The sequence below is a fragment of the Zonotrichia leucophrys genome, chromosome 8 (assembly GCF_028769735.1).
Source record: "Zonotrichia leucophrys gambelii isolate GWCS_2022_RI chromosome 8, RI_Zleu_2.0, whole genome shotgun sequence".
In the NCBI taxonomy this organism is placed as follows: domain Eukaryota; kingdom Metazoa; phylum Chordata; class Aves; order Passeriformes; family Passerellidae; genus Zonotrichia; species Zonotrichia leucophrys.
In genome coordinates this window covers 12,129,933-12,156,417 of record NC_088178.1, presented here as the reverse complement: position 1 = coordinate 12,156,417, position 26,485 = coordinate 12,129,933, and the positions used below count along the sequence as shown (strand labels likewise).

Genomic DNA, 26,485 nt, shown 5'->3' with positions numbered 1-26,485 from the left:
CTAATCAGAGCTTTTGATAAAAACCATTTAATATTTCCATTAAAATGTACATATGACAAAACCAGACACTATACATTAACACGGTTCTAATTTATAAACAAATGTACACATTTCACACAGCAAAACAAACCACTGAAATGTACAATCCTCTGGGTGCACCTGAGTAACGAAGGTAAAAGGAATGAAGTATCTTTACCAAAAGGAATGGGCATTGTAAGGGTACTCTGCCTGGCATAGGTCCATGCATGCTCCCTCTGCAGGGGACACCAAGTCCCAAGGGTTATCCCAGCATCTGAACCCAGACAGCAGAACAAGCTACAGAGATGTAAGAGTATCTAAAATTTCTGTATAGTCTTACAAGTTGTTAAAAGTATGATTTATAAAAATTAAATAACTTTAAGATGTTGATACTTGTCAACAGTTAACTATTCGGCTACTTCACCTTTTGTTTTATGCATGGTGGCCTGTGGAATGTAATACTGAGAGATTAACAGAAAAGTTAGGGGAACCAAGACTGAGAATTTTAAGTTTTAATTTTCTACCTTCAGTGAAATAATTTAGATTTTATAGTATGAGATTATTTGTAAGTCTGTATGCAATTCAAATAAGCTGGTTCCACAATTAAGCAAGTTTTTAAAACTAAATTTTTGGGGAAGATTAGTGAGGCAGTCATGCCCCCATATGAGCTTGACCATTACTAAAATGGACAGCATAGCACAGTTCTGTGCTCCATTCTCTGAAAGGAGTCAAGAAATAGAAATTCAGGTCATTGTTCTCACTCAGGGAATGTACATTGCACCTGTTTTTTATAAAAAAGAGCACTTTGGTGAATTTTTAGGAGGATTTACAGGGTCAACAATATACGATGAAAATTCTGCACAGCCCTGGTGAGGTCAGTGTTGTTCCCACTAAGGCTCCTTAAGGCTTTATCTTCCTCTCCTCAGGCTCAAGCACCCTGAAGCATCATCCAAGTCAGTCAAGATCCCTTCCTCAAAGAAAACTGGCTCATAAAATTATGTCAGTTCACGCTGATACTTTTACTAACACACTATTGCAGGACATTTAAAAATCCCCCAATGGTTAAGAGAACTCTTACTGTAAGAACCCTGTCTATGATCCAGGAAAATAGGCCGAGGCAGGTGTCCCAGCAGCTCTGGGCGATGGCTGTGCTTTGGCTGGCAAGTAGGGCCTCAGGTACTCTGCAGAACAGCACAGGACACTGCATTGAACCATGGCTGTCACTGCCCTCCAGGCACATCTCAAACACCACCTTCTGTTCCCAACTTACCCGAGTTAAGCGTGTTCTGACTGAGCCCTCGTAAAGGAATGCTGTCATCTTTCTTCTTTAAATACTTTGAGTCCAGGCCCAGCTGCTCACCACTAGAAATAGAAAGGCAAATTAAAATTTAAGGCAAGTGCAGTTTGTCATCAGTGCATTATAACAAGGGCAGCTACAGACTTGGTCAGGAAAACCTCCACTAGAAGTGCAACTACTGCGTTTCATCACCCACTGAGTAGGTTAAGAACAGCCTAGAACTAATGTTTTTCAGTGACCAAGCACCTGATGGCTTAGATCTGTCAGCAGGAGCAACACTGAACTGCTGTTCCTTGGGCCCCACTCCTGCAAGCACAGCTCTTCCTTTGCTTTCAACAAACCAACACAAAATTGGTGAGCATGGTAATGAAGAAAGGTCGGTCACAGAACCAGGCTAATACTAGAACCTTTAGTCAGCTCCAAACACAGCAAGCTGACAAAGGGTTTTATAAACTGAAATAACAAAAATACTAAAGAGCAGTAGCTGACACTCACTTCTCCTTGTTTGCTGCATGGCCAGCTGCAGGCACTGTGTGAGCATCCGAACACCGAGTGGCTTTCAAAAGCTGTGAGTTCAACTGCACCTGCAGAGACAAAGAGCTGCAGGTTAAGAGCTACTCCAGATCTGAGTTCCCTCTCCCAAGGGCATTCACAGAGCCAAATTCCCAGAGATTCCTGTTTCTACACCTCACTGGCCCTGCTGTGCAGCAAAGCCTGTGAGAAACAGCCTAAAGACAAGCATCAGCTATGAATAACAGGCAAAATGCTCAAGGCAGAGAGCCTAAGAGTAAATACAGTAAACAGCACTTTGAGAAATAGTCAAGATGTTGTGCTTTGATATCTCATACAATTTAAATAAAATTTTATATTAAATAAATAATAAATAAATACAATTTAATACATTCTTAAGCAAACAAAAAAGTTGAAGTGCCTACCTTTGATACTGGACATTGGGAATTTCCATTTTTGCTGTGTATCGGTTCCAGAAAGTTCTGGAAGGCATAGAGAGGCGAAATGGGATGACTGAGTCCTGAGCTCTGAAAGGATGGTCGGTCAGGCTGTAAAACAAATAGAAACTCATCCATAAATGAGAAACATAATTTTACAAGTAATTGTAGAGATTAAAAATTCCAAAATTAACAACTAACTGCCATTACAAAGCCAACACTTATGTGAGTCTTCTGATGGGAAGAAAACATCATTTTTCCAAGCTTCACACACTTAAGGAAAACCTAACTAAAAAAGTTAGATGTGGTAAGCACTCTCAGCTAGTAATAAGCTACACACCCTGTCATTGAAAGCAATTAATGTATCCAGCTACAAACCCAGTCCTCTCGGTATGAACAAGCAGCTCATCAATTCCTGTTGTCACTGTGACAGCAGAGCTCTGCACAACACAGGCTGAGAAGCAGCAAGTCACACTGTTCAGCAATGACTGCAGGCTGCATTCCTTAGCCCCTGACTGTGCTGTTTCTAAAAATCATTAGTTAGAGTATTGAAATAGTACACTCTGGGTTTTAACCTTTACAAAGAGAATTAGTAAGTTAACCTCTCAACACAGAAAAGCCTTTTCTTTTTTTTGCCTTCACTCTGCACTTCATCTTTTCCAAACTAATTCTGTTATTGCCTTGTGTATTTTGTGTAAACAAGAGCTTAGGAGATTCTCACCTACAAGGCCCAGGGCATCAAGAAGCACCCAACAGAGCTCTAGATTATCAAAAAACAAACAAACACACAAAGCCAAACCTCACCCACCCAAAACCATAAGGCCAGAAGAAGATGAAAGCACTTTATTTTTCCTCTTTGAAGGCCCTGCATTTTAGCAACTGACACCCACCTCAGCAGCCTGTTATTTACAGCTCTGCCTTACCATGCTGAGAGGTGAAACAGCAGCCCTCCCACCAGCATGGGCACTGGCAGGGCTGTCCAGCTTCTTTGCCATCTGAACTTCACTCAGCTGTCTGTTCAGCCACGTGATAACTGCAAAGAGGAAGAAAAAGCTCAAGTCCATTTGCTCCATTTACAAGCTGAAATGGCCCCTAGGCCTGGGTGGTTTTCCTCCCTAGTACCAAGCACAGCCATTTGATGAAGGTCCCTCTCCCCTCCAGGCCTCAGAGCCCGTGCCCCACAGCCCCAGGCATCAGCCCCAAGGGAATCCCTACGAGCAGCTCTTGGCTATTGCACAGCCAGAGGCTTGTTTTCCACACATGACAATCATGGCAGCTCTTCACAAAAACCCCCAAAACTGCTCCTATCAATTTCAGTACCAGTGAGATCACTGGGTCATGTTTACAGAGGGAGAAATCAAGCTGTACAAACCTACCATTTTCATTGGTTTTCAGCAACTGTTTACTTTCTTCGAGTTTTTGTATTGTATTTTCCAGCTGCTCTTGTAGCTTGCAAACCTGTAATTGCCATAATAATTGTAACACTATCAGGAGTGTTATAGTACTACTGTTATACTACTAGCTACAAACAACAACAAAAAAAGCATTTATGAAGTTATTCTGAAATTAAAGAAGTTTGAACTCGTCACAAAAGCAACATGGTAATTCTTTTAAAGGAAGCCCTACTTTCAGCTAGGATTTTGACAAGGTGACAGACAGAATCCTTTTTTACCTTTATTTTTCAGTGAGTAAATAGTGCAAGGAGTCTAAACAGGGGAATGTCCTGTTTAATGGAAGAAAAAGGTTCACTCTGTCCTTGTTCTTATTCCCTTCACCAGCTTACACATCAATGTGCCTCCTAAAGGGTGCTGATTCATCCATTACATTGCTTTGTTCTCTTCACATACTTTTGGTTGCCTTCCATATAAATGGATGGCTTTTACAAATCAGGTTAACATTAAAAATTCTGAAAGTTGCTGACACATTTAAATAAATATGTTAATAAGCAAAAGAGTATATTGCATTGCATGGAAAGATTTCAGACCTTATTTCTGTAACCAAGTCAAACCCCAGAGTCCATACAACAGCATTCCCAGCACAAGGGTGACCCATCAGTACCTCCTGCTCCTTCACGCGGAGGGACTGTCCCATCTCCTGCGATTCCCTCTGCTCCTTCTGAAGTTTCTCTTCTTTTTCTGCCAATAGTTTTTCTTGCTGAATTGTTACTGTATTTTTCAATTTTAATTTGCTCATTAGAGTTTTCAAATCTCCTTGTAATTTCTTGATAATTTCATTAGCCTATTAAAAAAAACCCAAGCCATGTATTACAAAAAGAAACACCTAAGAATAAGGGAGATGTTGCACAAGGGAAGTGCCATGTTCAAACAAACCTTAAGGAGCTCAGCTGACAGAGATTTAATTGTTGTCTCGAGTTTTTCAATATGCCTGTGTTTTTCCTCTGTACTCTCTTCCAGGATCACCTTGAAAAGAATGTTACAAAATATAATAAGGCTGTGATCTGCATTGTTTATGATTTCATATAGATTTAATTGTTCATAATTCTTTGAGTACTGTCCTTACAAGGAACCAGCCAGTGCTTTTCAGTCAAATCTTACAGGATCTGGATTACCCAAAATCCCATAAACTATTACTCTAGTACCACAGGATTAAATTTGAACCCAGTATACTTTTGATGCTATAAATTAGGATCTGAACTACGTTTGAGAGCTGACTGGCTGTATTCATAAGAACTGGTCAGCAGCTATTCTATGGAAAGCACAATTAGGAAGGTTAAACAAATTAATGAAGAAACCTTTTGCTCCTGTGTTGCATCTAGGACTTCTTTTGTTCTGGTGACAAGCTGATCTTTGTCTTTGATCTCTTGTTCCAAGACAGCAACTCGTGTCTGCAGCTGATTAATGAGTTTCTCTTTTTCATGACATTCAGCATCCAGAGTTGTGTTCTCCCGGCGCAGGGACAGCACCTCCTGCTTCGCTCTTTGACATTCCTAAATGTTGGGAAGGAAGTGAATTTTATTCTTCAAGAAAACCTGTAACAGTAATTTAAACAGACATATTTAAATAGTAAGCATAATATGGAATAAAGAGGAAATAAATGAAGTTAATATGCTGTATTCCCTATGACGTGCCCAGGCCGGCACTGTTAATGCTCTAGCAGCAGTAAGTTTAATTTTGGATATTGGGAAGCCGTACATCTTCTAATCCAGAAAGTTTTGCTTTCAGTTCTCTGACTGTGGAGTCTCCTTTGTATCTCCTCTCTGTTAGGTCTTTATTGATGACCTCGAGTTCTGAGAGCCTGTTCTGCAACTGCTGAATACTTTTCTGATGCAAATTTTCCAATTCCTTTTTCTGCTGTTCATGCTGTTGTTGGTACTGAGTTTGTGCCTGTGAGAGGCAAAGAAAAGAAGCAGTTACTCGATGACTCTGACTATTCCCACACAAGAACCTTGTTCATTCTTTCCAGCTGTTGTACCTGGAGAGCTCTTTCCTTCTCACTTGTCAGCTCCTGGGAGTGTTTGTTGCTCAGAGCTGTAGTGTAGGATGTCCATTCATTTTTCAGTTTCTCAAGTTCCCGGCTCTTCTCTGACAAGCTCTGTTTCAGTTTGACAAAGCACATAAAGTTTAAAAATGTAAGCATTTCAGCCAATACTGACTGTTTACTGTTACTTACTAAAAGGACATGGAATTATTTAAAAAAAAAGTCTAAATTTCAGCACCAGATGCTGAAATATGTTAATTTTGTAACCAGGAAAAGTAAGGCACTGAGGAGCTGAAGAGCACTGTTCTAACACTTAAATAATCTTAATTTCCAATTGCATTTTTTCCCAACCACTATTGAAGAGTGAAAAAACAGCCTGCTGATGCCCTCTATCCTTGTAACACAGAGCAGTCAGGGGTTAAAACAGGGGGAAAAAAAACCTAAGTTCTTCAGTGGCATCTTTTCCTTTTTTTATTTGTAAATCTGCATCCCAATTCAGCAAATACATTCCAGAAACTCAAACTGAAGCTGCAGACATGAGGCAAAGAAATATTCCATTCAAAAAATAATTCTTAACAGTTTTAATGGAATTGTTCTGTTTCATTATGGTCAAAAAAGTCACCTTGATAAGTGCAGAATCTGTCCCAAATCATTCTCCTAAATACAGAATTACTATGCTGACTGCAAAAACCAAAATGGAGTAATTAAAGTCCAAGACTTCCAACTTATTTACTGCAGTTTCATAACTTTCCAAATAAAACAATTTCCAATGATTCATGGAATATATGAAATATATTTATCTTCACATGACCATGTATTTAGTATTCAATTTGCGTGTGCACACACAGACCTCTGCACAAAATAAAATTCTGCTTGAGTAGTGCAAGAGCTCAATTTAATGGTTAATTCAGCTGCAGGCTTTCCACTCTCTAGAAAAGCTCCAGTAGACTGTTCTCTTCACTCAGCCTCAAATCAATTCTCTTGGCTAGGTAGTGGCTAACCAACCAGCCAACAAAAAGGGACATTTTCCAGAAATCAAAAAAGCTGCAACACACAAAAGTTAAACATTTATGTTACCTGTTGAGTGTAGCTCAGTTGCCTGGTAAGATCCTCTTCAGTTCTCCTAAGCTTTTCTTCCAACATCATTTTATCCTCCTATGAACAAATTGACATCAAGTCAAATCCTGAGCTCCCAAAGCAGAAGGAGCATTTAGCTCCCACTCACTCAGCACAGCCTGCCTAAGCACCAGATACTCACTGTATTTGTGAAAAGAGCACCTTGTTAATTGTCATACTGAATAAGATATAATTAGTAAATTCAAAAGAAAAGGTATCAGCCCACAATGTAAAAACCCCAAATTAAATTCTTACCAAATTTCAACCAGGAAATAGTATCTTATTTACAAGATATGTTTACAAAGGATTTACCCAAACAAGAGATCAGCTGAAATGCTGTAAATCTATGTTATTAAATTGGCTTATTAAGTGCCTGGAAACATGACAGCACAACAGGAGAGACAAATCCCAGGCTATGAAACTGAAACAGACAACAGTCAAACGATGAGACCTTTAATTTCCCACCAACTCAAACCTAGCATGCTACCAAACTGCATCAACATGCCAATTTCATTGGCTTTTTAGAGCTGTTAGTCCTTGGCAGCCCAGCAAGGCTCACAATTCCAGCAGCCTGTGCTCTCCCACAGCCAAGAGCAGAACAGAGCCTGAAGGCTGCAGTGGGTGCTGCAGCTGCTCTGCCACCAGCACAGGCAGTGAGCAGGGCACTGCAGCAGCTGCACTGGGTGTACAGCACCTCCCTCCTGGGCTCCAAATGGCACTGCCTGCCTGCAAATGCATTTTCACTGCAGGGGATGGCAATGAAACAATTCAGATTTTACAGCATGCACCCAAGTAGCTGCATGCAATTACATATTTGGGCTAAAAGGAAAAAGAAACCAGAGCACACAACTTGGTACATACTTCTGAATGACTCAGAATGAAAAAAATGCTTAAGTACACACAGCATTGAGGCTTAGTGCAGTTACAATAACCTTTCATTTTACCTTAAGGCATTTCAAACAGTTGGCTAAAAACTTCTTTATTTCTGCATCAGTTCCTGGCAGGAATTTTAGAGAGAGATGGGTAAGGTGTTTGAAAGGGTTGGTCTCCACTACATTTAGAGAGACAGGTGTGTGATCTAGAGCAGGTGCTGAAGAAACTAACTGCAGCAAAAACCTAGGGAAAAAACAAGATAATCAAATGTTTAGCATTTTTTTTCCCTGAAACTACCTGTAGATCCTAATCTATTTCCCAATAAAATACACTTTATATGTGCAGTAAAAGGCTGTCCAGTTTTTGCTCAAGAAAGAATTCTCCTCCAAAGACTCAGGTTTTGCCACATCCACCAAGACATTCAGGTCAGGGCAGGTCAGATTATCCTTTTCTACTGACTCAGTCTGAGTGACTGAGAGGTGTTTTAAGAACTCAGCAGGTGCACACAGAGTAACGTGGCACACACTTGTGACCTACCTTGGGATATCTTTGTTCTGCTCCTGAATGCATTGCTGAAGCAGATCTATAAATTTCTGTGGGAAAGCAGAGAAGTCCACCAAGAGACCTTGCTGGGATTTCAAACTACAGAACAGACAGGAAAAAAATGTTAATGATACAGAGAACTGTAATTTATTTCCTATATTTTGTTCACAACATTATACAGAACCAGTTCTGATCATTAAAGTTTACTAGCATGTCTTTTTCAACCAGAAGTGTGTGCACATATCACAAAATCACAGAAGTGCTCAGGCTGGAAGGGACCACAGTGGGTCAGCTGGTCCGACCTCCCTGCCTGAACAGGGGCATCCTGGAGCACATCTTGGATAACAATGCCCAGAGGACACTTCTGGCCACAAGGGCTCTTGCAAGGGGCTGCACTAATTAAAAACCAGAAGCTGCTGTGGAGAACAAACGTGTTCCTTTGAGCAGGCATCACCCCCACGGCACAGTGTGGAGCAGGGATGGGACAGGCACAGGGAACAAGCACAGCACAAGGAGGGAGCCTCAGCCATTCCCTCGATCCCCCCTCCTGCACAGACACAGCAAACCCACACAGACACCCCCAGTGCACGCACAGAGCTGTGCCCCCTGCACACACTGCCTTGCTTTTGCCTTTGGACCCACACTGATCACACCTCCTTCTGAAAACAACACCAAAGCCACCCCCCCACCAAAACCCCTAACAAACAAAAAGAACCACACCAAAAAAACCACAACAAAACAAAGCGGAAATAAAATAAATAAATACCCAAAGAAAACTGAACTGTTCATCTGTTCGTGCCTGGAATCCAAATTTGATGATTTGCTCAAATTCTGAGCAAGTAAATGAGACCCAACAGTACAATTCTGCAAGAAACTCCTAAGATACAGGCACAGGTCTGTAAAACCATGTCCATGCAAACAGACTTTCTTCTTGTAATCATTTCCTGAACTAGTTCACACACAACAGTCTGTAAGCAGCAGTCAGGATAAACAGAAGATACCAGCAGCACTCCTCTGTGTAACCTGAGCTGGTCACCCCCTGAACCTGGCTGTTGCACCCACAGCTCAGAGAACAATACTGGCAAAACACTGACAAAACTCCACAAATGAAAACTGCCAAAACCTGAACTCTGACACAGACCACTCTAAGCTAAAAAATATTCCCTTTTTCTTTTATGCCTTTCAGAAATGTTTCACAGAGAAAGTACTGTCATTCCACTTACCTTTGAAAATCTTCCTCTGATATGACAAGGTTATAAAGGAAAAAAGGATCAGTATCATCAGTCAATCGAACAGCTAAGTCCTGGAAAGATGTACATTTAAATAAGATTAAAATACTATAAATATTTTAAACCAGCACTGCAAACAGTATTGAATGCTTTTCATTGTTTAGTAAAAAATACAAGAGAATTGTAGCAACTGATTCAGAACATGTAAAACATTACCCTTTAACACAACTTCAAATGTTACAGCAGGAAAACAAGGAAAACTCTTTCATAAAACAAAACCAAGTCAAAACCATAAACTTTGAGCAGCAAAGGTTTTGAAATTCATTATGTATCCATAATTTTTCAGAGAAAAAGCTATTTGCTCCTTTTTCCCCTCATGAAATAAGTGCAGCACTAGCAGTCCACGGTCATGCTTTACTAATACATCCCTCCCATAACTGGAAGCCTTTCAGAGCACTCTGCTCCTGAAGTTTATGGAACCACCAGCTGCTTTTATACACTGGAATACAGAGCTCTGCAGATTGGATACAGCTGAATCCAGGGATCCCATAGGGCAAACTGCAGGATTATGCTGCTTAGCTTTGAAACAGACACTCATTTGTTCTCTGGAGCCTCCACAGTGTTTTGGAAAAGCTGCCCTCTCCAGAAGCCTTAAGGCTGGAACTGCAGGGATGGGGTTATTCAGTTTTGGGCTCAGGCAGCTGCTCCCTGGAACAAGGCTCGCCCCTGGGGCAGGGATATTCCCCAGCAGAGGTACAAAAGTAAAGCAGAAACCTGTCAGCTGCTCCAACACAATGAACTGTGACACAGCACTGTACACACAGAACTGAAACTTTATTCAGTAATTCAGGTGCCAGAAACACCAACAACTCTCAGGTGGAGATGCATAAACAAACGGAGGGATTTACACACACAGACAGCTAAAATCAGTGCTACCCAAGCCAGCTGGGGGGATTGATGGCTGGGATAAAATGCCTGCTCAGGCTGATGCCCCATTCGCTGATTAGCACTGGAAGTTCCCCTTTACACTAAGCACTCCCTGACGGACTCCACTGCATTCCCAGTTCCCAGCCTGCAGCTCAGCACACCCCTCTAACTGAGCTGCTTCTGCTCAGAGGGAAGCACCACCATCACTGCACAATCTGACCAAAACCTGCTCTGCTCCTGAACAAACTCATCTCTACCCAACAACACCATAACCAACCTTAACATCATGCTGGGGGGTGAACACTTTAGTGACAAACCAGACATACAACAGAAGAGATGACAAAGTCCCCAGTAGTGGTCTCATTGTGATTTTCCCTCAGAAAGGTTTTTTTTTTTTAATCCCAATTTAGAACCTTGAACCAAAGGTACTCCTAAACTCTAACTCATGTTCCCTTGAGCATCTCTAAACACTTTCAATATGCAAGCTTGCTAAGACCCATCAACAGCCAAACTTAAACAGAGGGCTATAAAAGGCTGGGGGAATGGCAGGAAAGGGTGGAAAAACACAATACCAACTAAGTTGCTCAAAAAATTGTATAAAAAATAAAGTAAGGTCAACCGGCAAACACTAAAATTCCACTTTGATTTTCCTTTTTCTACTTCCATAAAATGAAATTCAGATAATACCTAATGAATGACAGAAATATGATTAATTTACAAACCTTTTTATGAACAGGATTAGAAATTGACAGTAGTTCAATATTCACTCGAACATTTAATCTCCTGTGTACAAAAATATGAAACTCAGTAATAAATCAAGAAAACATTCTCCAAATAATATGTGTTCACAGCTGCATTAAAGGAATCAATGACATCTCAAAAATAAAAATTTTGGCAGAAACATTAAGTTTCCACTGATGCCTACACTTAAAACATATGAGTTTCAGTCACTGCAGCTCCTCAGTCAGAGCTGGGTTTTTTGCTGCTTGCAACAGACTTTAAATAGCAAGGCAGAAGTTTTGAAACTTTGTCCAGAAACTAGAACTTTTGTAAAAGCCTGTTGAAATTTATTAACGATTGCTCAAATTAATAATTTATACAGTGCTATCTTGTCTTCAATGATTTCTTATCGAGTACTAAGTCACCTATATCACCACGCACACCACAGACATCAGTCTTTCCGTGCCTTCTCACACTGCCCAGCCCCAGCAGGACCCACAGTGCCGAAATTCATCCTATTTTGAAGGGACGCTTCACATACAGAATATCGGGGCTTTCCCGGGCACCACCGCCTCGCACAGGTGGCTCAAGCCGCGGCTCCCTGGGCCGCGGGGCGCGGAGGAGGAGCGGCGCCTCAGGAGGCCGCGGAGCGCCGGGCCAGCGGCGGGTACGGCGGGGGAGCGGCGGGAGGGCCCGCGGGAGACGCCAACGGCCCCGGCCCTCGGGTCGCCTCAGCCCCGGGCACAGCGGCGCTTCCACCGAGCCACTGCGAGCGAGCTCCGCTGCCGGCTTCCCGCCGGCTTCACTCCCTTGGCGAGGCGCCCACGGTGACTGCCCGGCCCTCGCCGGCTGCCCCAGGCATCGCCAGACCAGTCCCTCCCTCACCCCGCGGGTGCCCGCAGCAACCCTAAAGCGCAGCACCCGCCCAGCGGCGCTGAGAGCAGGCAGGAGGAAAGCGCCTGTGGCTCGCAGCCCCTCTGAGGAGCACAAAGAAGCTCCTGCACAGCCGGCCCGCACTCACCGCTCCTCGCAGCCGCAGCCCCGCACTCGCACCGACACCGCCCGGTCGAAGATCCGCTCCGCCGCCATCTTGCTCCCGCCCGCGGGGAGGGGCCTCAAGATGGCGGCGCAGGGGCCGCCGGGAGTGGTGATGGCGATGGCGATGGCGGCGCCCGAGCCGCAGCCGGAGCCGGGGCGCTGTGCTCACTTCGTGCTGAGGAAGAAACGCTTCTGCCGGATGATCCCCGCGCCCGGCAGGCGCTTCTGCGGGGAGCACGGGCACGAGGAGGTGCAGGGACCCCTCTCGGGCCGGGTGGGTGGGTGGGTGGGCGGGCTCGGGGTGGCCCCGCTGTCTTGGCACGGCTGGAGAGGCAGCGCCTGTGCTTCCCTCGAGCCTCGGTGTGCCGGGCACTCGCCCCAGCCCAGCACTTGCATTAGGGGTTTATTCGTTTAGGATCCAGTCAAATATTAAGTTCTCGTCTCCGTTTCTCTGTACCGGTTAACTCATTTATTCTAAATAGATGTTTTATGAAGCTGATGCCCCTCAACAGCTTCTTTAAAACGCAACACTGAATGCATGCTGAAGTGTTTTCTAAAACTTTTCTAACTAGGAACAAAATGACAGAAAAAGAATTCCGTGCCCTCTTGATCCAAAACAGTGAGTATATGTAAATGCTTTTCCCGTTCTTTGTCAGTATTCACATGATACTTACTTTTCTCTCCATTTTGCTTTTAGCACTGTATATGAAGACCAACTACAAAAGCATTTAAAAAAATGCAACTCAAGAGAGAAGCCAAAGCCTGTAAGTGCAGTGTGATTTCAGCACTTCCTCTCGGATTTAAGACCTTAAACATTACAGTCCTGCAGAGAAATGTCTGTGCTGACAGCAGCTGTGAGCTGCAGGGCAGCAGGTCTAGCAAAGCACTGCTGTGAGGCAGGATGGAAGCTCTATAAGCACTTGCTGGAATGCATCTCACGTTCCAGTCCCCTCATATTCTCTGCCCTTCTCACTGTAATTTCGTACACTTTTTCAGTTCCTGGTTACAAATAAAAATGTTGAATTCATTTTTCTCAGAAACACGTGCAGGGAGGAGGCTCTTCCAATGCCATTCATTTCAGAGGCTGGGGGAGAGGCTGTCCTGGGCAAGCAGAACCTGCAGAGAAGCTCTGGGTGTCCCAGCCAGCTGCCCACTGCAGCCAGGCTGGCAGGGAGCCACCGAGAGCTTGGCTGACAGCTGCTGAGGGGAGCAACAGCACATGTGTTTAAAATGCTCTTTCAAGAAAGCAGAGGATGGCTTCTTTATTGCCTGCCTTGCTGCCTTATTAGAATTGCACCTTTATATTTCCTGGGAAACCTGAAAATGGTCTCTAGAATCTGTCTAGTAAGCCCTGACTGCTTAACTCTTATGAGCATGTTTAGTCTTGTAAAACTGTGTCAGAAGAGTAATTTCTGACTGGGATTCAGGATCAGACTATAGGAAGGAAAATTACTTGGAAAATCTTTGCAGTGGATTCCTATTGCTACATACCTTACCATAAGAACACTGAAGAATTTAGCTATTTGCTTCCTGGTAATTAACTGAATGAATTTTTTTTTTAAGGTCTACTTTGTTCAAGATATTAATGCTGGTTTAAAAGATATCTCAGAAATACCAGAAAAACAAGTGAGTACATTATTTGGTTTTAGGTTCAGTCCTTACATTGCATGTTGCAATTTATGACTTTCACAAGTCATAAATTTTACAAAGATACAGAAAATTTCAAAGGTCTCATTGGTGTCACTTTCTTTCCTTAAAAAGGTTCCTCTATCTTCTCTATCTATTGAAGAGCTGCAGAATTTAATTACCAGGTTGAAAAAAGCAAGTAATGGTGAGCTTAATACTAAATATAAGTTGTTTTAAATTGAATTGAATAAATATTTCATTGTTATTTTTGTTGTTAGATACCTGTAAAAATATGAGATAGCTGTCATAAAACACATCTGAAACAATTATCAGGCAGACCTCCAATAGCTAAATTTTACTCCAAAAAGTAAACTAGATTAAAAGAATGATAAAACTCCAATCTGTGTTCCCTTCCTTTTGTTTTTCTTTTTTTTTTTTCTCACTCAGATGTCACTACAGATAACAATACAGCTCTGTTTAAACATATGATGGTAGCTTTACACTCCCAGCAGACTGTTTTGTTAGTGCCACAAACTGAGCTCTTGTCACAATTGTAATAATGTGGGAAACAAACTGGGAACCCTTGGAAACTCAAAAGCTGTACCTAAAAGTTTTGCATTTGCCTCCAGGCCTGGAACTCCATCTTAAGGAACAAATACTGTCCCACCAGGCTTTACAAGAAGCCTTAAGTGACCCAAAAAATGGGGAATCTGCTTTCAAACACCTGAAACAACAGGTTTGTTCTGATTTACTAATGACTATAGAGAAGTTTGGACATGGAATTGTGCTGCTGTAAATTTGAGAGACTGGGTGCATAAATCCAGTTGCTTCCCACAAAGGAAATCTGATACAGTAAAACAGAAGATATAATCCCTTTCCTCTGTACACACATCATCTTTTCCCTAATCCCTTACTGAAAGCAAGGCTTAAAAAAGTCTTCTGCTGTTTGGTGAAGAATAATTTTTCTATAAGGCATTACAAAACACAGGGTATATATTTTCTTGGTTCACAAATAATCTTTTGATGTTTGTAGGCTTCTATTTTAGGTAACATGGAAAGACTGCATTTACTTGGTCCAGGAAGGTGTTTTGTTGAGTTTGGAGCTGGGAGAGGAAAGCTGTCTCATTGGGTTGATATTGCCTTAGAGAACGTTGAAAGTGTTCAGTTTTTGCTTGTGGAAAGGGCAACCACAAGATTCAAGGTAAGAGGATATTGTTCCATTAGTGAAGTATAATTTTTAAACCATTGCCATTGAAGCTGTTAGTATTCATTTTTTTATCCTCAGTGCATTTAAATTTTACAAGTTATACATTCCATACTTCACCAATATAAAATTTATTAGAAAAAAATCCTGACGTTTAATGTTGGAAATTCAAATGTTGACTTGACAAGAAAAAAGTCTGACTTTTTTTAAAGTTCATTAGTACCTGGAGCAAAATTATAGTTATTAGTGGCCAGCCCTATGCAATCTCTTGTTCTCTTTAAACAGGTGGATGGAAAACACAAAAGGAGAGATTCTATATTTGAGAGGCTTCAAGTAGACATTCAGCACTTATGTTTAAGTAAGTTCCTTCTTGGCCTGTGTCATTCTGAAGTAGAGGATTATTTTTAAATTTTGAATTGGGGTTCCAGTCAGTTTGTGTGTAACATGCTTAAGTGTTGGTTCTGAAGATTATTCTCAGTGGTTGCTTGGACATGTTGATGCTGTATGTATGCATACATGTATATACACCCAGGCATGTGTGAATATACATAGATACACATATACATATATTTTAAATGGAGCTTTAAAGTTTTCTACTTTTTATACACACATAGGGCATCATTATATGTGAGAAAGTACCAAAGCAAATACATTTCAAAGGTTTTTTAGCACTTGCAGAACTAAACATGTTGCATTGTTTGTTTTATGTGTAGAATTAAGCAAGTGATGCACCATCAATGCTACAGAATTTGTGGGAGCACCTTCAAAAAAAAAAGAAGATGCATTAATGTCATATTAACCTTTCATAGGCAGTAGAGAAAGGCTGAAATGGTTAAATGTGCTTCCCAGCCACTGCATCCTACTCTTTTAATTTGTCTTAACAAAATGTGCCAATTAATGTATTTTTAGTAGTGGCAAACATTGATTTCTAAGTGTGCTGAAATTATGTTATTCAGAAAAACCAGAGGTGCTGGAGTAGTTGTGGATTGGATGGAGGTTTGTTGGTTGTTTTTGTTTTCCCTCCAGATAAGGTCCCTATTTTGGAGAAGAAAAAACTACCAGTGGTAGGAATTGGGAAGCATTTGTGTGGTGCTGCAACAGGTATGAATTACAGATGTGTGAACTGCAGAAAGTCAGGATGCACTGTCAGGACACACTCTGAATACACTGATCTTCCAAACTGTCCTTTTAAGCTGTTCTTGCCCTCTAAACCTTTTCTGGTGAACACAGTAATTATATTCTAAATATTTCTTGACTCCAGTGGAATAGTAAAAGGATACTTTAGGGAGAAGTGGAGTCCTTCTTGGCTTTAATAGACTAGAACAGCAAACTGTGTGGTGGCATGGGTCATGTATTTGAGATTACTTTTTTAGCACAGTTGCCTCTTCTTTAAAACAATTTTCTTTCTAAAATATTATTGCCAGTCTGAATGCCAAAACACAAATAAGATTGTGTTTCTCTCCTGATAACTTTAACCTAATACAGTTTTACTAATGTTATATGGCTGCTATATAGAGAAAGACATCTCAAATACGACACCTTTATAGGTAGTGTGACAAAGGTGACACAGTTAAACATTTAAGAAGTACATGTGCATATTTAATAGACTGTGTCCTAGATATCAAACTTTTAGAGCAAATACTCATGTGTTTTACTGGGAGGAGATTCTCCTACAATATGCCAATTTTTTAACCAAACTATTTTAAATTTGCTTTTGCAGAACAAATATTTCAGAGGCTAAGCTCTTAGAAGCTCCAGAGAAACAACATTTAGGGTTTTCATGGTTTTTAGTTATTATTGAACTTGCTTTTTGGCTTAGTTTGTGATGTGTAATTTTATTTTTCTTTGTGAGAAACACATTCCCAACCATGATACAGCCTGTATAAATAATGCCATGGTACTTATGGATATTTTTTGTTGGGGGGGATATATTTGTTCATTCCCAGATCTTGCTTTGAGATGCTTGGTAGAAAGTTACACCACTTGCTGTGATGGAAAAGATGAAGAGCCTGCACCAAAACGCTGCAGGGCTGCTCAGACAGAGGTGGCTCCTCACAAATCAGCTGGTAATGAAAGCACCACAGAAGACCATAAGCCTGTAGCTGGAATTGTTATTGCTCTGTGTTGCCATCACAAGTGTGACTGGACACATTATGTAGGCAGAGAGTTCTTTAAATCAGTAGGACTGGGACCAGTAGAATTCCATTATTTTCAGAGAATGAGCAGTTGGGCCACTTGTGGCATGCAAGAAACCACAGGCAAAGCTTCTACAAGTGAAGACAGTGAAGATCAAACTAATGACACAGAAGAACACGAGCACACACTCAGCAGTACAGCAAGTGGTTCTGATACTTTACAAGGGTATGTACATTTTTTTCCTAGCAAATGGACTCCAGCAGAAAAGCTATGTATAGTGGCACATTAAATTGTTTTGTTTCCTCAAAAGGACTAATTTTGCAGAAACATTTCATTACTAAACTAATAGACATATTTTACTTTAAAAACATTTTCATGGACATACATTTCAAAATATTTCAACAGTCATGCTTACCTGACTGAAATGAACTTGCAATGATTTCAGTAGTTTTTCTAAGCTTAACTATGAATGTTAATTACCAAAACTATTTCCTTCCCTCCTTTATGTGGAACAGGACACTGAGTGTTGAGGAGAGGAAGGAGCTGGGCTGCCTCTGCAAGCGGCTGATTGATCACGGGCGGATTGAGTATCTACAACAGCAAGGGTACAAGGCTGCACTGCAGTATTACACAGAGGCTGCTGTGTCCTTGGAGAATGTCCTGTTGACAGCTGTCCCAAATCCTTCTGTGATACCAGAGCCAACTATATGACAGAAGATAGATTTGGAATTGGTAGGGAAAAAAAACAAACCCTATAAAACTCATCTGGGATTTTATAAAAACTATTTCATTTCTTACAAAAAGAAACCTTTATCATTTTTCCCGTACCCAAGAAAAGGTCTTATATTTTCCAGTTTTACTGGGAATTACAAATATTCAAACCAGTTCTCATCAATGGAAAAATAAAATCCCTAAGAATATTTGAAACCTGTTGTAGCCTCTTTGCTGTGATGAAGTGTACTTGATATTTTCTTCCATTCACAGTTACATTCCTTATTCATTAGGATTCATGACAGGAGGAGAACCAGAGGTACAACTTTCCACATTTCCTAAAAGAAAATAGATTAAAATAAGTTGACATACTTTATTCTCACTTTGAAGTTCAGAATAGCTTTGTATTTCCTCTTAAAATATTTAAGTAGGCCTAGGTACTTTGATCAGCCTGTGCTGCTAGAGAATCTATTCAGAAAGAAAACTTATGTCTAAAGTGTCATCTTGGGATATTTTTGCTAATTTGATAATTCATTCATGAAATATTGATAAGAAAAAAAGCTGGCTTAGTGTTCTAAATCAAGAGCATTACATTCATTTTTTTAAGCCTTGACAAAGCACAGAATGAAGATCAGAGAGATCATTTTATATCTGCAGTGAAGTGCTTGCTGCAAGTAACAGCTGCCAACTGAGTATCTGTTCCAAAGGGCTTATTTGGGTCTCTTACTGCAGCATAAAGCTGTTACCCCAGAGACAATGAACAGAAAATTTCTGTCATGTTTTTGAAATGGGATGAAACTGGGGGTGTTTGTTTAAGTGACTGTATTTTGTGTCAGGGAAAGCAAGTTGTGAGAAACATCTGTTTATCAGGTGTTGATAGTTCATTGCTAAAAGATGTACCTTGGGAACATAGACATTTCTCCCTTAATCTTCCTCTGGAAGTACCATCTGGACAACATCCAAAAATGGGAAAAGTTGAACTTCATGAATTAAAGGATGTTAGAAGACCTCCACTATGTAAACTGATTAAATTGCAGATATGAAAGTCATCAGCTTCTCTTTATCCATGGTGTAGGTAACTCAGGCACATTTATTACAGTGCTCCATGGTTCCAGTATGTTCCTACCAGAACCTGTGCTCTGTGTTGGAGACCTACAGTCCCAATTCCTGTTAAAAGTGTCCCTGGCCTCAGTAAAAGCCTGTTTACAGATTTTTTTTTTTTAAATATTACTCATTTATTAAGAAGGTTATTCATGTTTCATTTTTATACGTATCCTAGATTTTATTTATCCAGTTTCTCCCTCTCTTCCTCACTGTGCTGTGGAGAGATCAGAATTAATAAAAAGCCATACCTGTTTTTTTGAGTGATTCCTGGATATACATGTGCATGAAGTCAATGCCAAACATTTCCTGTTGCTGCTCCTCGTCTGTGTTCTCACATGGAGGGAGTGTTACCTCCAGCTCCAGTGGGTTGTCTCTGAAGTTGACAAATCTAGGAATTCACCAGAAAAGGTTAATCTTGCAGTAAGTTTTTTCCAGAGAAAATAATTCTTTTGAAACTGAATTAAGATTTCTCAAACACTATTTTAAGCAAAAGGAAATTAAGTTCTTGTTATACTAAAATCACCACTCTATCATTAGTATTAGGTATTATAACTTTATACTGCTTTATAACAGTAACTGATTGTGGTGGGAAAAAACATTGTGGTCTTCATTATTTTGTCTTCAGTTTCTGACCCCACTGTCAGGTGTATTGAGCTTCCACAAACAGGTGAGTGAATGAGAACAGTGCAAGTGCTCCTCCCAGCTTTGCAAGGCAGAAGCCAGTCCTGTCTTTCTTTATTCCTGTTCCATCCTTGGGCCTATGCTTGTATATATTTAGTTAAGGAGCTTCTTCCAAAAGAGCTGAGGACAGGAATTGTCTTCCTGAGTTAGGCATGGTTTATGCAGACCAGCATTCTTTCTCTAAAGCAGCCAGCATCCAGTAATCCAAATGAGAATGCTAACAACAGGAAAGTTTCTGTCACAGTACACTAAGGAGTAGCTCAAATTCTACCTATTAAGAATTTACATTATTTTTTTATTTTTTCATGTCAAGTACATGAGAGTTTCATCTATGTCCTTAATAAATTTTGTTTAATTCTGAATGCTTGAATTCTCAATGGCAAGTTCTACTTTTTGTCATTTTAATGCCTGCCACATTTTTCCACAAGCTCTTGCTTTTATAGAGTGATATCAAAGGGCAATTATAGTGGGAGGGCTACGAAATGAGAAAATTTATTATAGTCTACCTTCCATATGAGACTGTAACTATCATAATTTACATCTTTAAGTTTCACTATACAGAGCTGACTTCACCAGATCCTTAATTGTGAATCTGTGTAATTATGCTGATTTATTGCATCCATCTGTACAACTGTGAAATGCCTTTTCCTCTCCCTTAGTATCTGTTATCTACAACTCAAGGGGGACTTTAAAAAGTATTTTCTAGTTATTTTCATGTATATTACTGGTGCTTTTTCTTACCTCAGATTTGTCATGTCCTTCATACAAGCTGGAATATCCTTAAGTTTGTTGTTGCTAAGAACAAGAGTACTAAGATTTTTCATATTAGCAATGGTTTCTGGCAAAGAGTTTATTTCATTCCTTTGGAGCCATAAGGTGTGGAGGTTTTCCATTCTGAAAAATAGGCATTTGTGCAATAAATCAAGATTCATAGAATTATTCCTCTCAGTCATTACTATAAAGTTAATTTTTCAGCCACATAAAGGACTCATAGTGCAACAAGTCTCAAAGGAAACCCCACATGCAAGATAATCACCTCTGTTCAAAAATGTAATTAACAATACATATTTAACCTTATAGTTGATACTGAATTTATTGTTAATTGAATGAATTTTTCCAGCTTATCCAAACAGCACATTAGGGCTGATAAAATGTTGACTTTGGAGTGAGGTTAACATAAAAATTATCTTTAGAAGTAGTGTTTATTAATTAGAATTTCAGTACAGTGGAATTGAGACTAAGATGAGCTTTGAGCTGTATTTACCTGTCAATTGCATCAGGAAGCTCCTGGAGTTTGTTTCCCCCCATATCTAACCATTCTAGATTTGGCATGTTGAGGAGAGCTGAAGGGATGGCAGTAAACTGATTCATGCACAAATCTATGTGTGACAGCTTCTTTAAATCACTGAGCTGAAAAGAAGGGGAGATTTAATGCAACTTTGTGTAGCTGCTGCAGCAGTACAGCAGTAATCTACTGTAATCTAAGTGTTAAGAAACACTACAACACATTTTGAAGCTTGTAAACACAGAATGGTTTTGAGTTCCAATAGCTGATAGTACCTGACAATAACAGTTTTGCCTGGAAGGTAGATAGGTTGGGAACTGATAAGGCAGCAGAACTTTATTTCCCACCCAGTAGTGAGTGCCATAACTGCTGACTACAATGCAGATATGCCCCAAGCCTCAAGAAAAAGAATGTTAAAGACAGCCCTGTCCTTAGAATTTCATACTCAATGCAATAGGCCATTTTTTGTTAGTCAAATATTTAGATTTTTATGTATCGAATTGCATGGACTGTGTTTTAGAATGAACCATGACACCTTCCATGCTGTGAAGTCTACTACATTCTAAAAATGCAGTCTAGTATCACAGCACCCAAGTCCTTTGGTGAATGATGCCTTCAGATGTTTTTGCAATGTTCAAGTGGTACAAAGATGTTTTCTAGCAGATCTGGTGCAATTTCCTGAACACTGAATGCCACTCAAGTGTTCATAACCAAAGCTTCCCAGTGCTCACCTCACTGCAGTCTCTGTCAGACAGAACTATGAATTTTCTACATTACACCCTGCAATCTGTATCCACATAGATTTTGTAAATTCTGGATTTTGGTTAATAGTGGATATTTCCATTAGAAGATTCTGTGCTATTGCTATTTGGACTCACTCAATTTTGCAAGGCACTGATTGCTGTCAACTATTGCCATGACTGGTTTTTTAAAATAAACTAAAACAAGTAAATATGGTTACATACTTGTCATCCCTATCTAAGAGACTGATAGTTACAGATGCAGTTCTCTCACATTTTGGTCTGTTCAAATTAAAGTTCAATAGTAGGTGAGTAGTTGTTTTCATTCTCTCATAATTGTTTTCAACATTTGAGAACAACAATTGTTCACCTTTGCACAGGCAGTTGTATAAATCACACAACCCCTTTTCAGATCTGTTCTGGTAAAGATGCTTACAGCTGTCTCCTGGCATGTGCTATGAATTTGTACTCTCAACCATAAAAGAGAACTTCTCTGTGCTAAGGCATCAGATTCTTAGTGGGGTAAATCAGTGATGATATCCAGCCTAAACAAATTGATATGGAGTGTGTCACTGCCCTCTGTGCACTGCCAAGTCATTTATCTGGCCAAAATAAAGACTGGCTCCTTCAGCTACTCAGGTGTGTGTATGTGCTCCTCATGTGGCTTCAGTTTGACCTGTCATGGAAAGGTTGTTCACATCAGTGTGGAGTACTGTGAAATCACAGCTTCACAGCAAATCTGAAAACAGAAATGCAACACGTAATGATAATGGCTTTGGATAAATTCAAAATATGCATCAAAACTAAACAGTCTGTCAAAACCTGAGGAGGAAGATCACAGATACTTCTGTTGACAGCCAGTTCCAATCTTTCCAGACTGATGCAGTTACTTATTTCCTTGGGAACGGATTTTATTCTGTTGTAACTGAGAAGCAGCTCTTGGAGGCTGGTCAGCTGGCCTGCAGAGAGCACAAATGAGAAATGTTAATCTTTATTCTATTTGAAGCACTATTATTTGTTTTGCTTTATCCTTTTACTGTTATAAAAATGCTCTGTTTTCTCACGAAACAAAACAAACAAAAAAAAATCACCAAACTGCAAATAGCAGCACCTCAGGACTCTTTAGTACAGGACTGCAATGTAGTAGAGTGCTTCAAGAAAAAACCCAAAACCAAAAAATTGTGACTAGGCTACTCCTGCCATGGACTCAGAGCATGCAGTCTGTTTTTCAGTATCACTTTGCTGCATTCTGATGTCTAGTCCCTGCTGTGCAAACAGGTCCTTTTTTTTGCCATGGGGAGCTTTCATGGTGATATGTCTCTTCCATCCGGCCCCATCTTTAGCTTATAGGGAATTTATGGTTTGGAGATCTCTATCTCACTGTCAGATTTAAATAATCTGTTTTCTTACTACCCAATAGGATTATTCGACAAGCAAAGGGCACAAAAATGGTACATTTGTGTGAGACCAATTTTCTTAGAAAAGCAGCTTAAAATAAAAGAAAGCACAGCTCACCAATTTCTTTAGGTACACTTTCAATTGAGTTCCGGGATAGATCCAGAACAACAAGGCTGCGAAATCTTCCAATAAACTGAGGAATTTTCTGCAAACTAGTTCTGTGAAGCTGCCATTCCTGGAGATGGATTAGTTTCAATAAGCACGAAGGTAATGTCTACAGCAAGAAATACAAACCAGAAGAAAGTCAGCTTAGAATACAGGCTGAGGCAGAAGTTTTATTTTAACAGGAAAGGCACTAACAGCCTTTCTTGTTTTTTAAGCTATACTGTAACATTGAGGTTACAAAATGAATCCTGATAACTAAAATAAGCTAGAAATAGCAAGCATAACTGATATGATTTTACTATCATACATATTAGGAAAAGGTTTACATTTTATAAAGGTTTACATCAATATATTAGGAAAGGCTTCTTCCCCCAGGGGATGGTTGGGCACTGGAGCAGGCTCTCCAGGGCAGTGGTCATAGCACCAAACCTGACAGAGTTCAAGAAGGGTCTGGACAATGCTCTCAGGCACTGGGTATGACTCTTGGAGATGGTGCTGTGCAAAGCCAAGAGTTCAGCATATTCCTTGATTCCATGATCCTGAAGTGAACACCAGTGTGGGTTGTCATTCTGATCATAGATGGAACCTGCCCTCTTTTGGCTCCCAGGATTTACATACCTGCACTACTGTCATTGACAAGTTTCAGGCTTCAGGCTTGTTTTTGTTTGTTTCTTTTTTTTTTTTTTTAATCAATATAACTGAAGATGAAACTGCTCTAAATAGATTTTTGCACAGAAGGCTGGGTCTGTCTGTCATGTTCTCACTGGCTTCCACACAAACTAATTCTCATGACTTTCTAGGAGCTGGTCAGTGCATTTCTGCATGCCTCAGAGCACTGACAGCCTTCACTCTGCCAGCATTAGCGGCAGATTAGCTCTGCACATGAGAAATAACAGTAATAGTGTTCTGGGAATCTACTGGCCCATTTTTACTCTTAGAAAGAGAAAACAAACAATAAGAAATATTGTAATGCACCCAAACACAGAGAGTTTTCATCTTGATACCTTTCAGTAGTTCTGGTGTGTGAATGTTAGATGAGAATTTACATAATGAAAATCATACTCTGCAGTGAAAATAATTTCTAATGTAGAAAAGTCTTATGGGCTTTGTTTTTGCAGAGTAATGCTTAACATTCAGGACTAAAAACCACCCAGCTTGCTTTTACACTCACAACAGTGTGTCCCAATTGACTGTTAGCAAAGCACAGTGAGCAGTTAATAGAACACAAATAGTACCACTGTAAGTGTAAAGTTGTAAATAGTAGTTTTCTAATACATGAGTCATTCAACACAAGCAGCATTCATTCCTATCAACCCTACCTTCCATTCTTCCTCCTCTATCCTTAAAATTGCTCTTCCACCTTCATTAATAACTTTTTCTTTGAGCTTTGCCAAAGCAGCTCTCTCCTCCCAGACAAGCAGTAGCCTACAAGGGAAAAAAGATCTGCCAGTGGTGCCACAATGAATACAGACAATAATTATATACTATATCCTATCTATTTTCTGGAAAAATACACAAGCACCTTATTGTCAAATAGCATTAATTTTATCTGAATGTTAATATACTATCAGTTGGAGAGAAGAAAAACCCTTAATGTTTGGCTGAGGCAATTTATAGGAATTCTATTTTACAGTTCTTTAAATCTACATTCAGGAGGAGGACTTCTAATTCACTTTCAACATGTTGCAGCAGGACCACAGAATATAAAGTCATGTGGAATTATGTTCTGAAGCACATTTTGAAGCAGACTCCTAAAATGAAAGCCTTCCAGTCCACCACATATAAGTGCAAGAAAATTGGTCAATCAACTTCTTTCAGCTTGATTTCCAAGGGTATCTTCACAAGAGTTATGACAAGGTCATTCTCTGTCTTTCTGCTTGTATTCTCCATGGGTAACTTTTGAATTTGTTGTTCCACTTCAAACACATCTGATAAATTAGGACTACCAGAAACAGTGTCCTAAATCTCATAAAATTGTTGGCCAAACAGAAGACCAAGCAACCCTTCTAATACCTCAGTGGAGAAGAAAGCATAACACATCTTCACTGGTTAGAATAATTACAGAGCAGAGGATTTTAGTATCTGAGTCCAGGGAATTTAATCTACAGACTAATATTTTTATCACAGACACTAGATAAATTCTAATCACTGGGAATCCTGTTGGAGTAACAACTAAGGAATTAGAGTCTGCATGAGTTTGAAGAAACCCATTACAGTCTCCTGAAATGTAACATACGGTCTAGCTTTTCATATACTTAAGAGTTACAATTTACCTACCTCCCTGCAGACCTCTGCCTGAACTCCTTTTCTCTCTGTAATTCTTCGTTTATCTTGTGTATTCTCACTTCCCAGAGTGTCTTCACAGCAGAGAATGTTCCCAGGCAAACTGCAGTTTCAGCCATGATCCTCTACATGTTCAGATTTGCTTGCAGGAATCTGACTGAATTTCAGGCTCAATGCACCACTTCAGGTATGGGTTACCAGATGGGGACAGTGACATGAAAACTAAAATACTGTAATACCCACTTCTTTATGTTATCAAATGAGTTAATATAAAGAACTGACAGGATTTTATCAACTGCTTTCTATGTATAAAAATAGATAATTGCACCTAGTTACATTTTATTAAAATAAGAAATGGTATTTTCGGAATCTCTGCATTCCTATTCAGTGAACAACTGCTTCTCTCATTCCTTCAATGGAAGGCTAAGTGTTGACCATAATTATTAAATGCAGATTTGAGCATTCATTCCCATGCCAGGAAGACATTAAACTGTTACCTGCAATCTAAGGCAGTTCAATTGTGATAGCTGCATCTGACACCTACCTGATATAGATATTTGTCACTAAAGGAATTTTGCACTTCACAGAAACTGAAGTGTTCCTGGAAATTAATTAGTATTCTTTATTTGCATTCATTTTCTTCATAGCTTAACTCAGTACAGTGCATTTTATAGTTAGTAATGTATTACCTTTACGAAAATGCATTTAAATCCTTCTGATTTCTCTTTGAATGTTTGTGTATCCCCACTGAGTGTAAGAATTCCCACTTAAAATGAAACTCGGTCTAAAGTTCTGAAATGACGTATCCTTTAGTGAGATAATTAATATATATTGTCCTGAAGAGCAGCAAAATAGGATATTCACTCACCCTAATCACTGCATCCCTCTAAAACCCATTCTTATTGCCATTACTGGAGCTAAGATGCTGATATTCAGACAAGCTTGCAGGGCTAAACTTCATGCCAGCAGCAGTGTACTCTGAACACTGATGATCTGAACCCTCACT

General features: G+C 40.0%; 3 protein-coding genes across 6 annotated transcripts; 1 reads left to right on the top strand and 2 right to left on the bottom strand.

The window, feature by feature from the left end:
• Positions 1–11: 11 nt before the first annotated feature.
• SASS6 (SAS-6 centriolar assembly protein) lies at positions 12–12,234 on the bottom strand. Of its 2 annotated transcripts, XM_064720451.1 has the most exons (17): positions 12,130–12,234; positions 11,111–11,171; positions 9,456–9,535; positions 8,227–8,331; positions 7,761–7,932; positions 6,778–6,855; positions 5,695–5,814; positions 5,415–5,606; positions 5,015–5,209; positions 4,593–4,682; positions 4,321–4,500; positions 3,639–3,720; positions 3,186–3,295; positions 2,251–2,373; positions 1,811–1,899; positions 1,289–1,380; positions 12–1,199 (listed from the first exon to the last, which is right to left on the bottom strand). In XM_064720451.1, exons 1-17 carry the CDS (start codon positions 12,195–12,197, stop codon positions 1,111–1,113), a joined length of 1,926 nt encoding a protein of 641 aa, XP_064576521.1. In that variant the 5' UTR covers positions 12,198–12,234; the 3' UTR covers positions 12–1,110. The 2 variants fall into 2 exon arrangements, with proteins under 2 accessions (XP_064576521.1, XP_064576523.1); XM_064720453.1 differs by lacking the exon at positions 11,111–11,171 and having other exon boundaries at positions 12,130–12,196.
• Positions 11,957–18,039, top strand: TRMT13 (tRNA methyltransferase 13 homolog). 3 transcript variants are annotated; one of them, XR_010441282.1, is made up of 12 exons: positions 12,131–12,420; positions 12,719–12,765; positions 12,844–12,910; positions 13,710–13,772; positions 13,908–13,977; positions 14,402–14,508; positions 14,806–14,973; positions 15,262–15,334; positions 16,003–16,077; positions 16,923–17,042; positions 17,192–17,337; positions 17,628–17,764. XR_010441282.1 is itself a non-coding variant. In XM_064720450.1 (11 exons), the coding sequence occupies exons 1-11, from the start codon at positions 12,229–12,231 to the stop codon at positions 17,821–17,823; spliced, it is 1,473 nt and encodes a 490-aa protein (XP_064576520.1). In that variant the 5' UTR covers positions 11,957–12,228; the 3' UTR covers positions 17,824–18,039. The 3 variants fall into 3 exon arrangements, 2 of the variants coding, with proteins under 2 accessions (XP_064576520.1, XP_064576519.1); XM_064720450.1 differs by having other exon boundaries at positions 11,957–12,420; positions 16,923–17,337; positions 17,628–18,039; XM_064720449.1 differs by having other exon boundaries at positions 12,131–12,396; positions 16,923–17,337; positions 17,628–18,039.
• LRRC39 (leucine rich repeat containing 39) lies at positions 17,879–25,741 on the bottom strand. Its single transcript, XM_064720454.1, has 8 exons — positions 25,474–25,741; positions 24,516–24,621; positions 23,149–23,305; positions 22,456–22,592; positions 20,873–21,018; positions 20,350–20,502; positions 19,176–19,315; positions 17,879–18,161 (listed from the first exon to the last, which is right to left on the bottom strand). Exons 1-8 carry the CDS (start codon positions 25,596–25,598, stop codon positions 18,106–18,108), a joined length of 1,020 nt encoding a protein of 339 aa, XP_064576524.1. The 5' UTR covers positions 25,599–25,741; the 3' UTR covers positions 17,879–18,105.
• Between the last annotated feature and the right edge of the window lie 744 nt (positions 25,742–26,485).

Excerpts from the sequence above, each read along its gene's own strand:
- SASS6 (XM_064720451.1), bottom strand. The coding sequence starts at position 12,197 with ATGGCGGCGGAGCGGATCTTCGACCGGGCGGTGTCGGTGCGAGTGCGG. Across the intron at positions 2,374-3,185 it reads CTGTTTCACCTCTCAGCATG|CCTGACCGACCATCCTTTCA; the intron begins GTAAGGCAGAGC and ends TTTGTTTTACAG. Across the intron at positions 1,381-1,810 it reads CATGCAGCAAACAAGGAGAA|TGGTGAGCAGCTGGGCCTGG; the intron begins GTGAGTGTCAGC and ends TTCTATTTCTAG.
- TRMT13 (XM_064720450.1), top strand. The coding sequence starts at position 12,229 with ATGGCGGCGCAGGGGCCGCCGGGAGTGGTGATGGCGATGGCGATGGCG. Across the intron at positions 12,421-12,718 it reads AGGGACCCCTCTCGGGCCGG|GAACAAAATGACAGAAAAAG; the intron begins GTGGGTGGGTGG and ends TTTTCTAACTAG. Across the intron at positions 13,978-14,401 it reads GTTGAAAAAAGCAAGTAATG|GCCTGGAACTCCATCTTAAG; the intron begins GTGAGCTTAATA and ends ATTTGCCTCCAG.
- LRRC39 (XM_064720454.1), bottom strand. The coding sequence starts at position 25,598 with ATGGCTGAAACTGCAGTTTGCCTGGGAACATTCTCTGCTGTGAAGACA. Across the intron at positions 23,306-24,515 it reads TAGAGGAGGAAGAATGGAAG|ACATTACCTTCGTGCTTATT; the intron begins GTAGGGTTGATA and ends TTCTTGCTGTAG. Across the intron at positions 20,503-20,872 it reads CTTCCTGATGCAATTGACAG|AATGGAAAACCTCCACACCT; the intron begins GTAAATACAGCT and ends CCTATTTTTCAG.